The sequence below is a fragment of the Salmo trutta genome, chromosome 39, assembly GCF_901001165.1.
Source record: "Salmo trutta chromosome 39, fSalTru1.1, whole genome shotgun sequence".
NCBI lineage: Eukaryota > Metazoa > Chordata > Actinopteri > Salmoniformes > Salmonidae > Salmo > Salmo trutta.
This window is the reverse complement of record NC_042995.1, coordinates 18,607,953-18,623,059: the sequence shown is the minus strand read 5'-3', so window position 1 is coordinate 18,623,059 and position 15,107 is coordinate 18,607,953. Positions and strand designations below refer to the sequence as shown.

The 15,107-nt window shown below is 41.2% G+C and overlaps 1 protein-coding gene across 2 annotated transcripts in view; it reads left to right on the top strand.

Moving 5' to 3' along the window:
• The window catches only part of LOC115179449 (neuroligin-4, X-linked-like), an 80,913-nt gene that overhangs the window by 32,110 nt on the left and 33,696 nt on the right, over window positions 1-15,107 (top strand). For both annotated transcript variants that reach the window (XM_029740992.1, XM_029740990.1), the window contains one exon: window positions 3,423-3,575. In XM_029740992.1, the coding sequence (XP_029596852.1) occupies window positions 3,423-3,575 (153 nt within the window). The remainder of the gene's footprint in view (window positions 1-3,422; window positions 3,576-15,107) is intronic.

Below are 15,107 nucleotides of genomic sequence, written 5' to 3'. Positions count from 1 at the left end.
GCTAACAGTCGGCGTTCCAGTTCATCCCAAATGTGTTCGATTGGGTTGAGGTGAGGGCTCTTTACATCTTCACTGGAACTAAGGGGCCTAGCCCGAACCATGAAAAACAGCCCCAGACCATTATTCCTCCTCCACCAAACTTTACAGTTAGCACTATGCATTCGGGCAGGTAGCGTTCTCCTGGCATCCACCAAACCCAAATTCGTCCGTCGGACTGCCAGATGGTGAAGCATGATTAATCACTACCGAGAACGCGTTTCCACTGCTCCAGAGTCCATGCTTTACATCACTCTAGCCGATGCTTGGCATTGCACATGGTGATCTTAAGCTTGTGTGAGGCTGCTCGGCCATGGAAACCCATTTCATGAAGCTCCCGACAAACAGTTATTTTGCTGACGTTGCTTCCAGAGACAGTTTGGAACTCGGTAGGGAGTGTTGCAATTGAGGACACATTATTTTTCCTCGCTACATGCTTCAGCATTCGGAGGTCACGTTCTGTTAGCTTGTGTGGCCTACCAATACGTGGCTCAACCGTTGCTCCTAGACATTTCCACTTCACAATAGCAGCACTTACAGTTGACCAGCTTTAGCATGGCAGACATTTTATGAACTGACTTGTTGGATAGGTGGCATCCTGTGACGGTGCCACGTTGAAAGTCACTGAGCTCTTCAGTAATGCCATTTTACTGCCAATGTTTGTCTATGGAGATTGCATGGCGGTATGCTCAATTTTATACACCTGTCAGCAGCGGGTGTGGCTGATATAGCCAAATCCACTAATTTGAAGGGGTGTCCACATACTTTTGTATATACAGTGCATTTGGAAAGTATTCAGACCCCTTTCCCTGTTCCACATTTTGTTACGTCACTATCAGGTATCAAGGTAAGACCCAGATGCAGACCGTGTCAAAGTAACAATGTTTATTACAGCAACAGGGGCAAAGGTACAAGACGGCAGTCAGGGTCCGGTCAGGCAGAGGTTGGTAATCCAGCGGTGGGGCAAAGGTACAGGACGGCAGGCAGGCTTAGGGTCAGGAACATGCAGAGTGGTCAGGCGGGCAGGTACAGGGTTGGGACAGGCAAGGGTCAAAAACCAGGATGACGACAAAAGAGAGACTGGGGAAAAGCAGGAGCTGACACAAAAATGCTGGTTGACTTGTCAACAGACAAACAGAGAACATAGGTATAAATACACAGGGCATAATGGGGAAGATGGGCGACACCTGGAGGGGGTGGAGACAATCACAAAGACAGGTGAATCAGATCAAGGTATGACAGTTACAGCCTTATTCTAAAATGTATTACATTTTTAAAAACACGTTTCAATCTACACACAATACCCCATAATGACAAAGCGAAAACAGGTTTTTAGAAATGTTTGCAAATTTACAAAAAACTGAAAGACCCTTTGCTATGAGACTCGAAATTGAGCTCAGGTGCGTCCTGTTTCCATTGATCATCCTTGAGATGTTTCTACAAATTGATTGGAGTCCACCTGTGGTAAATTCAATTGATTGGACATGATTTGGAAAGGTACATAAAAGCAACTTTTATCCGAGACAGGATTGTGTCGAGGCACAGATCTGGGGACGGGTACCAAAACATTTCTGCAGCAACGAAGGGCCCCAAGAACCCAATGGCCTTCATCATTCTTAAAGGGAAGAAGTTTGGAACCACCAAGACTCTCACCCGGCCAAACTGAGCAATTGGGGGAGAAGGGCCTTGGTCAGGGAGGTGACCAAGAATCTGATCGTCACTCTGACAGAGCTCCAGAGTTCCTATGTGGAGATGGGAGAACTTTCCAGAAGGACAACCATCTTTGCAGCACTCCACCAATCAGGCCTTTATGGTAGATTGGCCATAAAAGGCATATGACAGCCGGAGCAAAGTACAGAGAGATCCTTGATGAAAACCTGCTCTGGAGCACTCAGTACCTCAGACTAGGACAAAGGTTTAACTTCCAACAGGATAACGATGTTAAGCACACAGCCAAGACAAAGCAGAAGTGGCTTCGGGGCAAGTTTCTGAATATCCTTGAGTGGTCCAGCCAGAGCCCGAACTTGAACCGGATCAAACATCTCTGGAGAGACCTGAAAATATCTGTGCAGCGACGCTCTCCATCCAACCTGACAGAGTTTGAGAGGATCTGCAGAGAAGAATGGGAGAAACTCCCCAAATATAGGTGTTCAAAGCTTGTAGCGTCATACCCAAGAAGACTCGAGGCTGTAATCACTGCCAAAGGTGCTTCAACAAACGACTGAGTAAAAGGTCTGAATACTTATGTAAATGTGATATTTCCATTTTAATTTTAAATAAATTTGCAAACATTTCTAAAAACAATTTTTTTCTTCGTCATTGTGGGGTATTGTGCGTAGATTGATGAGGGGAAAAAACAATTTAATACATTTTAGAATAAGGCTATAACCTAACAAAATCTGTAACAAGTCAAGGGGTCTGAATACTTTCCGAATGCACTGTATAGTGTTTCTACCCAGAGGCTAGAAGAACACCTTCTATTTTTTATTTAAGTAATGAAATCCTTGAAAAATCCCTCCTTCCCCAAATCACTGATTCCAAACTCATTGCTTCTCCACCATGTCCTAAGGAGGTAGAATGTGGAAAGCAGTGGTAGAATGCTGAGCTATGACTTCTGAAATGATGGACCCATAGGAATCCACTGTAAGTCAATGAACAACACCCTAATGAGGCCTGTGACTGCTGACTGAACTGAGTGTTGATTTATCCTGCTAGCAGGCTGTTGTTCGTGGAACATGATATCCCTCTCCAATCTTCTCTCATACTAAGAATCTACCCTCTTAATTTATAATCAACAACTGCACATGTACTAATCAGAGTAGGGAAGCTCCAAAATAAGGTATTCATCCTACCTAATTGTACTGTAGCAGTCATGTTTGTCTGCGTCACAAATTACACCCTATTCCCTTTATACAGACTCTGGTCAAAAGTGGTGCACTATATAGGAAACATGGTGCCATTTGGGAAACAGTCCTTGTGTGTTGGTGTTATTCCAAGAACATAGTCCCTGTACAGATATCTGCAGAATGATGGCGCTATCACATATTTAAAGAGAGCAAGTTTTTCCTCTTACGGTCTCTCCAATACTACAGTACTTACAGTGAACATATCGCATCCAAAAGCGTTTACATATGACACCCACATTGAACTACCCATATTCCATTGGCCTGCTGATTTTTAAAATGTCAACAACGTAAGCATCTAAAGTAAAGGATGTGGCTGGCCCCTTCCTAACCACCCAAAATGACGCCCTATTCCATATGTCGGAGGTCCGTAGGGCGACGGTCCAAAGTAGTGCACTATATAGGGAACAGGGTGCCAGTTGGGACGTGCTACCAGACTCAGTGTTATCTGCAGGCGCTCATGCTCGTTGCTCTCCTTTCCAGACATCCACGATGAGAACGGGCTGAAGCCGGTCATGGTGTACATCCATGGTGGATCCTACATGGAGGGAACGGGGAACATGATCGACGGGAGTATCCTGGCGAGCTACGGAAACGTCATCGTCATCACCATAAACTACAGGCTCGGAGTGTTAGGTATGTCACAGCATACCATTTGGGTCTTCTTGGCGCTTTGTGATGTGTTCTCTATGGATTGGTGGATTCATCCATGTTGTGTGTTTGATGTGTGTTTTGGTTGGCTGTAGTACTGTGAATGCTGGCGATTCAAATTGTGAGGTTTATGTGGTATAATTTGTATTTTTCATTCAGTATTTTCTCAACTGATGGCACAGCAGGAAATAAACCCATACAAATTGAATGGGGAGTAAATAAGATGAGGATTTTAAGATTTTTCTTTTACTTCTACCTGATTTGGCAGAAGTTTACATCTCAAATAACATTGCTCTAATAGTACAAGAGAGGAGAATGTGATAGTAGGAGAGAATATTTACAATAGGAGAGGTTTCTGGTAAAACAACGTTAAATGTTCAGACATGGAATTAAGCAATTTTCCCCCAGCATATCAACTCCTGTAACTCCAGTATGAACTTTGGGGATAATGGAGTCGGAGAGGTTATCAACCTGATAGGCTTTGTCATCCCAGTTCATATGTGCCACATTATGCTTGGTCCCTGTATCTATTTTTACCAACAGCTATATTAGTTAGAAGCATCTGGAAGATTTATCCATGTCTATTTTCTAAATCCACTGTACAGTGCATTTCACTGTTCTTTCTGCAGTGTTCAAATAGACTCCTAATCTCATCCACCAGCGGGTCTGTCTCGTTCACACCTCTCTGTCTATAAGTACAACACCTCACTGTCTATACACGGTAATAATTGAGCCTGGGGACGAGCTGAGACTATACCTGGCAGTTTCATGGAGACCAAGATGCTGAAGTGTTGCTAAGCCCATAAGAAAATAAAAAGCTACGTCCAGGGTGTTCAATTCATATTCACACCCCGGTATCCACTGCTGCTCTGCTTTCCATTTGTTATGAAGCTGAGCTGTCTGCACCGCTCGCTATATTTAGTTTCGCGATTGAGAGCCAGGGGGAAAAGGTGTTCTGGAAAAGTGTGCACTGCAGAAGAAAGGGGAAAAAACGTAGAGAGAGGAGAAAGGAGGCCCTCGTTGAGTCTGTACCTCTGCTTCTTTGATAGACTGGTTGAGGAGAGAGATGAGGGGTGTGCGTGTGTGTGTGTGTGTGTGCGTGCGTGCGTGCGTGCGCGTGTGTGTGTGCGTGCGTGTACATGTTTGTGCATACCTATACATGCACGCGTGTTTGTGTGTCTCGCAGAGTAGAGGTTCAGGCTAGAGCATCCCTCAGCTACATGGTCTCTATTCTCCCATGTAAATAGAAATGTATTCATCCCAGGTAAAGATAAGGACCAGGAGGTTAATTCTCCTCAGACACTCACCACCTTCCTCTCCCAGAACATTGGACAGTCTCTGCAAGATAGGCTAGTGTCTGAATAGTTTATTCAGGTAGTCTAATGTCTGAACAGTGTGATCAGATAGTCTAATGTCTGAATAGTTTATTCAGGTAGTTTAATGTCTGAATAGTGTGATCAGGTAGTCTAATGTCTGAATAGTTTATTCAGGTAGTCTAATGTCTGAATAGTTTATTCAGGTAGTCTAATGTCTGAACAGTGTGATCAGATAGTCTAATGTCTGAATAGTTTATTCAGGTAGTCCGATGTCTGAATAGTGTGATCAATTAGTCTAATGTCTGAATAGTGTTCAGGTAGTCTAATGTCTGAATAGTTTATTCAGGTAGTTTAATGTCTGAATAGTTTACTCAGGTAGTTTAATGTCTGAATAGTGTGTTCAGGTAGTCTAATGTCTGAATAGTGTGTTCAGGTAGTCTGATGTCTGAATAGTTTATTCAGGTAGTCTGATGTCTGAATAGTTTATTCAGGTAGTGTAATGTCTGAATAGTTTATTCAGGTAGTCTGATGTCTGAATAGTTTATTCAGGTAGTCTGATGTCTGAATAGTGTGATCAATTAGTCTAATGTCTGAATAGTGTTCAGGTAGTCTAATGTCTGAATAGTTTATTCAGGTAGTCTGATGTCTGAATTGTTTATTCAGGTAGTCTAATGTCTGAATAGTTTATTCAGGTAGTTTAATGTCTGAATAGTGTGTTCAGGTAGTCTGATGTCTGAATAGTTTATTCAGGTAGTCTGATGTCTGAATAGTTTATTCAGGTAGTCTAATGTCTGAATAGTGTGTTCAGGGAGTCTAATGTCTGAATAGTGTGTTCAAGTAGTCTAATGTCTGAATAGTGTGTTCAGGTAGTCTAATGTCTGAATAGTTTATTCAGGTAGTCTAATGTCTGAATAGTGTGTTCAGGTAGTCTGATGTCTGAATAGTTTATTCAGGTAGTCTGATGTCTGAACAGTTTATTCAGGTAGTCTAATGTCTGAATAGTTTATTCAGGTATTCTGATGTCTGAATAGTGTGTTCAGGTAGTCTGATGTCTGAATAGTTTATTCAGGTAGTTTAATGTCTGAATAGTGTGTTCAGGTAGTCTAATGTCTGAATAGTTTATTCAGGTAGTCTGATGTCTGAATAGTTTATACAGGTAGTTTAATGTCTGAATAGTGTGTTCAGGTAGTCTGATGTCTGAATAGTGTGATCAATTAGTCTAATGTCTGAATAGTGTTCAGGTAGTCTAATGTCTGAATAGTTTATTCAGGTAGTTTAATGTCTGAATAGTTTACTCAGGTAGTTTAATGTCTGAATAGTGTGTTCAGGTAGTCTAATGTCTGAATAGTGTGTTCAGGTAGTCTGATGTCTGAATAGTTTATTCAGGTAGTCTGATGTCTGAATAGTTTATTCAGGTAGTGTAATGTCTGAATAGTTTATTCAGGTAGTCTGATGTCTGAATAGTTTATTCAGGTAGTCTGATGTCTGAATAGTGTGATCAATTAGTCTAATGTCTGAATAGTGTTCAGGTAGTCTAATGTCTGAATAGTTTATTCAGGTAGTCTGATGTCTGAATTGTTTATTCAGGTAGTCTAATGTCTGAATAGTTTATTCAGGTAGTTTAATGTCTGAATAGTGTGTTCAGGTAGTCTGATGTCTGAATAGTTTATTCAGGTAGTCTGATGTCTGAATAGTTTATTCAGGTAGTTTAATGTCTGAATAGTGTGTTCAGGTAGTCTAATGTCTGAATAGTGTGATCAGGTAGTCTGATGTCTGAATAGTTTATTCAGGTAGTTTAATGTCTGAATAGTTTATTCAGGTAGTCTAATGTCTGAATAGTTTATTCAGGTATTCTGATGTCTGAATAGTGTGTTCAGGTAGTCTGATGTCTGAATAGTTTATTCAGGTAGTTTAATGTCTGAATAGTGTGTTCAGGTAGTCTAATGTCTGAATAGTTTATTCAGGTAGTCTGATGTCTGAATAGTTTATACAGGTAGTTTAATGTCTGAATAGTGTGTTCAGGTAGTCTAATGTCTGAATAGTGTGATCAGGTAGTCTGATGTCTGAATAGTTTATTCAGGTAGTTTAATGTCTGAATAGTTTATTCAGGTAGTCTGATGTCTGAATAGTGTGTTCAGGTAGTTTAATGTCTGAATAGTGTCCAGTGAGTCTAATGTCTGAATAGCGTGTTCAGGTAGTCTAATGTCTGAATAGTGTGTTCAGGTAGTTTAATGTCTGAATAGTTTATTCAGGTAGTCTGATGTCTGAATAGTTTATTCAGGTAGTCTGATGTCTGAATAGTGTGTTCAGGTAGTCTAATGTCTGAATAGTTTATTCAGGTAGTCTGATGTCTGAATAGTGTGTTCAGGTAGTCTAATGTCTGAATAGTGTGTTCAGGTAGTCTGATGTCTGAATAGTTTATTCAGGTAGTCTGATGTCTGAATAGTGTGTTCAGGTAGTCTGATGTCTGAATAGTTTATTCAGGTAGTCTGATGTCTGAATAGTGTGTTCAGGTAGTCTAATGTCTGAATAGTGTGTTCAGGTAGTCTGATGTCTGAATAGTTTATTCAGGTAGTCTGATGTCTGAATAGTTTATTCAGGTAGTCTGATGTCTGAATAGTTTACTCAGGTAGTCTGATGTCTGAATAGTTTATTCAGGTAGTCTGATGTCTGAATAGTTTATTCAGGTAGTCTGATGTCTGAATAGTTTATACAGGTAGTCTGATGTCTGAATCCTTTCTTTTTGAAGACCAACTCAACCCTTTTACCAAAGAGCACCTTCTGTCTACCAACATTTACTATTGTGTACCTTAGTAGCGCTTCCCTTCCTCCTCTTTCTACTAGTTTATACAGGTAGTCTAATGTCTGAATAGTTTATTCAGGTAGTCTGATGTCTGAATAGTTTATTCAGGTAGTCTGATGTCTGAATAGTTTATTCAGGTAGTCTAATGTCTGAATAGTGTGATCAGATAATCTCAGTTCATAATGGTGTGTTGGGTTCCTGTAAGGTCACATTTACCAGGAGTAAACAGCAAAGCTTTGCGTTTTGAAATATGAAAAGAAAACGTCCTCATTTTGTGAACTCAATGCACTTTCACACTGTATTGATTCATTAATTCAAACTAACTCATCACTCCGCTGGGTTTGAAGATTCAATTCATTTTATAAAGAAGAGAAGTGTTATATTATGTAACCAACCAGTGCTATATTATGTAACCATCTATCATGGTGACGGATGGTATCTTTAGCCTCTTAATCTCACAAACGCACAGAAGGATGGCATGGTGTCCGTGCAACAGAGTGTGTGTGAGATGGAATCAAAAGCAGTCAGTGGGTCATCTGTGCAGTGTGTGTGTGTGTGTGTGTGCATGTGCGTGTATGTGTGTGCAGCATCTCCGGCTCTGTATCCAGTGGCTGGCCCTGGCTGTGGCCGCATTGGTACCATGCCATGCCTCCACGCTGCTTTCGTAACACTGCACCATCTGTGTCCAAGCGCCACATGGGCCGATCTGTGTGACGAGCTCTCCCTGAGCTCCATTACTCTGAGCTGGGATGTGTCAGAGCCACATGGCACTCCGCTCCTCTCCTCCTCTCTCCTCTCTCCATCCTATTATGGCGAGACGTGAGGGGCCTGCTGATGTCTCCCTGATACAGACGCATGTGTCTTGTCTGCCTTCACTTAACCCTTCCCATTCTTACCTTCAGCCACACCTTCTCTGCCTATCTCTCTCTCTCTATTTCTGTCTCTCGTTCTCTCTCTCTCTTTCTCTCTCTCTCTCTCTCTCTCTCTCTCTCTCTCTCTCTATTTCTGCCTATCTCTCTCTCTATTTCTGCCTCTCTCTCTCTCTCTCTCTCTCTCTCTCACTCTCTCTCTCTCTCTCACTCTCTCTCGCTCTCTCTGCCTGGTAAACGCAGGTTCTGAGTGTTTGGCATCTAGGTCTTAAAATACAATTTGATACCAACTTAATCCAGTCCAGATATAGGTCCAGATAAGGGTTTTTACATCCTTACAAGGTCTGGAAATATAACGGGGATTACCAAAAGTTTGTTTTACTGGTGAATCTGTAATGGAATGGAAATATTGTTTTCGGAACACGATATGTCCCACATTCTTGGCCTATTCAGTCAGATGAGTAGAACAATTTTAGTACAATAGATATGGACACTGATCTTGATACAGTGTCCATATTAGGATAGCCTCTGCCTCAGCTGGACCTGTCAGTGTCCGTGGATCTTAAACAGCTTGAAGCCTCTATTCCTCCCTGACCCTGCTGATTTTGTCAGCAGACACATATTTAACTGCAGTTTCCTGCACTCTGAAGAGGTTTACGAGAGAGAGCATTACATTTATTCAATACTATTATATCAAAGGAAATGTCATGTAAAATTGTGTCTATTGTTGTATTCTTTTTATATATATACTGTATCGTACATTCGGAAGTATTCAGACCCACTGACTTTTTCCACATTTTGTTACATTACAGCCTTATTCTAAAATGGATCCCATTGTATTTTTTCCATCATCAATCTACACATGATACCCAATAATGACAAATCCAAAACAGGTTTTTAGAAATTTTTGCAAATATATTAAAATTAAAAAACTGAAATATCATATTTACAAAGTATTCAGACCCTTTACTCAGTACTTTATTGAAGCACCTTTGGCAGCGATTACAGCCTCAAGTCTTCCTTGGTATGACGCTACAAGTTTGGCACACGTGTATTTGGGGAGTTTCTCCCATTCTTCTCTGCAAATCCTCTCAAGCTCTGTCAGGTTGGATGGGGAGCGTCGCAGAACAGCTATTTTCAGGTCTCTCCAGATACAGTATGTTCGATCGGTTTCAAGTTCGGGCTCTGGCTGAGCCATTCAAGGATATTCAGTGATTTGTCCCGAAGCCACTCCTGCGTTGTCTTGGCTGTGTGCTTAGAGTCATTGTCCTGTTGGAGATGAACCAGTCTGAGGTCCTGAGAGCTCTGGAGCAGGTTTTCATCAAGGATCTCTCTATACAGTGCTCCGTTCATCTTTCCCTCGATCCTGACTAGTCGCTCAGTCCCTACCGCTGAAAAACATCTCCACAGCATGATGCTGCCACCACCATGCTTCACCGTAGGGATGGTGTCAGGTTTCCTCCAAATGTGATGCTTGGCATTCAGGCCAAAGAGTTCAATCTTGGTTTCACCAGACCAGAGAATCTTGTTTCTCATGGTCTAAGAGTCCTTTAGGTGCCTTTTGGCAAACTCCAAGCGGGCTGTCATGTGCCTTTTACTGAGGAGTGGCTTCCGTCTGGCCACTCTATCATAAAAGCCTGATCGGTGGAGTGCTGCAGAGATGGTTGTCCTTCTGGAAGGTTCTCCCATCTCCACAGAGGAACTCTGGGGCTCTGTCAAAGTGACCATCGGGTTCTTGGTCACCTCCCTGACCAAGGCCCTTCAACCCAGATTGCTCAGTTTGCCGGGTAGCCAGCTCTAGGAAGAGTCTTGGTGGTTCCAAACGTCTGACATTTAAGAATGATGGCCACTGTGTTCTTGGGGACCTTCAATGCTGCAGAAATGTTTTGGTACCCTTCCCCAGATCTGTGCCTCGACACAATCCTGTCTTGGAGCCATACAGACAATTCCTTCGACCTCATGGCTTGGTTTTTGCTCTGACATGCATTTTCAACTGCGGGATGTTATATAGACAGGTGTGGGCCTTTTGAACCATGTCCAATCAATTGAATTTACCACAGGTGGACTCCAATGAAGTTGTAGAAAAATATCAAGGATGATCAATGGAAACAGCATACACCTGAGCTCAATTTCGAGTCTCATAGCAAAGGTTCTGAATATTTATGTAGATATTTATATACATTTGCCAAAATTTCTAAAAACCTGTTTTCACTTTGTCATTATGGGGTGTCGTGTCTGTGACTATCATTACATGTGAAGACTGTTATTTTATCAAATCAATACTCTATGTGTAATAATTACGTGATATTACGTGATTCAACTAGTCATGTAAACTTTAAAAACTAGGAAGTTGGGGCACCACAGGAAAATATTTCTAGAGTCTCTATTTCCCGAATTGACTCTTCAGATATTTTCATGTCATATCGATTAGTCATTCTCATTAATGTATTATTACCTCATCATTTCTCATTACTGAATGTCGTAAACCCCTGGATATCTGCACGAACCCTAGTCTCCAAAAGGAATCAGCGATATACAAATTGGTTTAATTATTTATTTACTAACTAAACAAATCACATAAATACATAATCAAACAATATAGTTATTGGTTACTAACACAATGCATTGATAAGTCCCTAATGGGTTAAACCGGTATGACGGCTTGGTAGACATTGGAAAGGGGTGGGACAGATAAAAAAGCGGGAATGACTAAATGGATTCACTACACAGAGTTGATAATTATATTAATTGAAATGCTAATCCTTTGCACATGAACGGCCGCTCATTCGAAAATAATTGCAATGTATATATTTACGCCCGTATGCCGTTGTTGTCTTCTCTATTGGAATCACCAGTCTGTCTGCTGGAGAGTCAGTTCATCAGAGAGACTCTGGTTAACTTCCCCAGAAGTCACAATGTCTTTCATGGTTCTAGCTTTCTCCGCGGCTCTGGATAGTGTCTGTTGTAATGGATACGTCAGGCTTACAGATGGTTGTTCCATAGTATAGATGCTTCAGCGATTGTTGGTATTCTCGTACTAGACTTACGTAATTTCCAGCTGCAGACTAGCAATTCTACGTTTAGGATTTGCTCTTATTCTGTAGTGATCGATAGTCTCAGAGTTTAACCATATCCAGCCGTGTAGCCAACACTACACGCTGTCTGGTCTCCTGGGCCTATAGAGTTGTACTTCCTAACCATTTCAACATGTAGCGCCAGCTGCATGTTTTCTAGTCTAATGTTAATTTCGTCAAGAGTGGGTTTTATACACTTCTGAGAAAAGGGCGGTCCATGACGCCGATGTAATGTCTACGCTCACGTGGGCATGGCCACTGATTTGGTTAACTTTATATGAAAACCCATATTTTCTCATTTAGAAGGTTAGTTTCATGTTTAATCACATACGTGTCACAATATTTAGATGTAAACCCCATAATTAAGAAGTGTACACAACCAAAGACACAGTAATGAGTGTTTTCTGTCATTCATGAGATCACCAAATGAAACACACTCGTCATGACTGTCCCTTAAGTGTCCACGGACCACTCCCACGTTCTCAAAAATAGAAATATTGTTTAATTATTCAAACTTTTGATGTCCAAGGGTCTCTCTGTGACCCACACTTTACATCGTCACGGGAGAGTTACGACAGGGTTATTGTGTGTAGATTTTGTTTTTATTTAATCCATTTTAGAATAAGTCTGTAACGTAACAAAATGTGGGCGTCTGAATACTTTCCGAATGCACTGTAAGTCTGTAATGTCTATGTTAATGTTGTAAATGTATGTAAAATGGTGATTTGGATACATACCACCAGTATTGACTGCTTCTATTCATCAATTAATCAAAACAAGATTAAGCAATAAGGAAGGTTTTACTGTAGGTTGTAGATTTCAATAGTCTATAGGCTGCTGTATTAGTGTGGCCATGGCATCAGTGATATTGAGACAGAGACACATAAGAAAGATGCTGGTCAGTTCCTGGTTTCTTAATATTGACAAAGCAGAATTTCAATGTCCTGAGATTCTGTCATTTATTCAGTTTGTTTGTGAACGTAAAGAAGCATTTGTGTACCAGACACCACTGGCCACATCAACAATTGAGAGAGACAGTGAATGATGTGTCTCACAACAACATGTCATAGTATTTGTGTTTCTACTGTCTACAGATATACTGCTGTGTTTTTTGTGTTTTTTTTCTATGCTGTTGTGTTTTATTAGGGCTATTGTTAGTCTTTAGTGGTGGCCCTAGGGGCCCCCAGAGGGCCTAAAGGGGACCCTGCTTGACTCCACTCACACTGGGCCAAGGACAGCTAGTGCCAGGAGGAGGTCAGATCTGAACTCCCTGTTGATTTCCCCCAGCTAGTGAGGGGTGGAGACATGTCGGCCGTATCACCCTTTGTTTGGGAAGAGAATATATGTGTAGACTGGAGGGACTGGAAGGCTGAGAGGCTGTTCATGACATATACTGTACAATAAACACACTTATTCTGAGTCACGGAAAGGAGAGAGTAGAGGCCGCTTTGACGTGACAGAGATGAGAAGAGAACACAGTCAGCCCAATGCCCCAGTGTTGATGCCTGGTCAGCTCTCTTTCAAATAGCCCCAGCTCATTTAAAATGTAGAACAACTAACAAACATACATTTCCTTTAAGAAAACGAGAGCAAAGCATTCATTAGCATGACAAATGGTCCTCTCTCACTCTGCTCCTTTTGACGATGTGCGCCAGTCTCATGCCTACTTTGACGAATGAACAGTCGCCACTCTGACTGCTATTAGCTACCCTTTATTCCACACAAAGCCTTAATATCAGATTCAGCTCTGATGTGTCTCAGGGAAGATGGCGGTGTGTGATAGATAGAAAGAGGAGTTGACATGCTCAGCTCAAAAGTTTGTCGTAACAAGTCCTTGTGTGCCGGGTTCAAAAGGAACATCCTGGAAGAAAGTCAAAACCTGCACTCAGTTGAATATTCTTTACATTGCAATGTATTTTTTTTTGCAGCAGCATAGGTCAGAACATTCTGAAGACATTCAAACTTAATATTTCAGTGAGTGAGAGTTTTTCCTCTCTTATGGTGTGTTATAGATCACATTGAGCTATTTTACATTTTAGTCATTTACCAGACACTCTTATCCAGAGCAACTTATAGTAGTGAATGCATATATTTCATACATTTTTTTTTTCCCATACTGGTCCCCTGTGGGAATCGAACCCACAACCCTGGCGTTGCAAACACCATGCTCTACCAACTGAGCCACACGGGACTTAGTGTTTGACTTAGTGTTCCACTAGGCTAGTTCTTTCTTTATTTCACACTGTTTGATTTGGACTTTAACTGTAGTAGTGGTAAATAATTGTAAAAGAGAGTACATTCTCAGTCAACTTACCTGGTAAAATAAGTGTCAATAAAAACGGCATGGACGTCATGTTGACTGTTTGTTTATTATTTCATGGTTGATTCAGATCCTTGTATAACAATTAATTATGACAATTTTTTTGGAACAGTTACCTTTTAGATAAGAATGAGTAAAGCATATGACTATAACAACAAAGGCGTTGTTAAAAATGACTTTGCAAATCAGAAATGAAACAAATTACTAGTAATTTCTGTTGAGTAATTGTCAGATCATTATGGATTAAAGTTGGCTTTTATCGTGAATATGAATAGCTCGTTTTGGTTTGGAAGACCTTTAGAGGAGGGATGTGATTGAGCTTTTCACGTCCTGCTTTTTGTAACAATATTTAGCAAAACAAGGCTGATAGCAGACAGGCTAACTTTTAAAGGTCATTGTTGTCATGATGGTTCGGTAGAAGAGCACCCATTGTAATTGTAAACAAAACACTGAAATATATTGATATTGGTATTGATGTATTCTCTCTCTTCTCTGTGGTTTGTAAATGTTCCTTTCGGGGAAAAAAGTACTTGGCCAAAAATAGTGCCCATTATTTTCATGTCCTCATAAGGCACATACTGTAAATATGAAAATGGACAGTATCTAAACACACAAGCCAGCTATGTTTTTCTGGAAGTAGGCATGTACTGTAGGCTCTCTCCAAGATCACCTTATAGATATATTTTATCACATTCACATTCATTCACCTTTAAGTGTTTTATTAGCTTTTGAGCTGCTTGAGCTACACACAGAGCTGACACAGTTGTGTCAAGCAAAGCTACAGTACACTAGATGCACTAGAGAGATTTGGGTAGTGCCACACAGGCCCAGATGGAGAGGAGAGGGGACTTGGACATCATCAGTGTGTGGATCAACACACGTCCACACTCACGCACAAACAAACGGCACACACACACACACACACACACCACACCACACCTCACACAGCACACACACGCATGCACACACACACACACACACACACACACACACACACACACACACACACACACACACACACGCATGCACACACACACACACACACACACACACACACACACACACACACACACACACACACACACACACACACACACACACACACACACACACACACACACAGGACACACACACA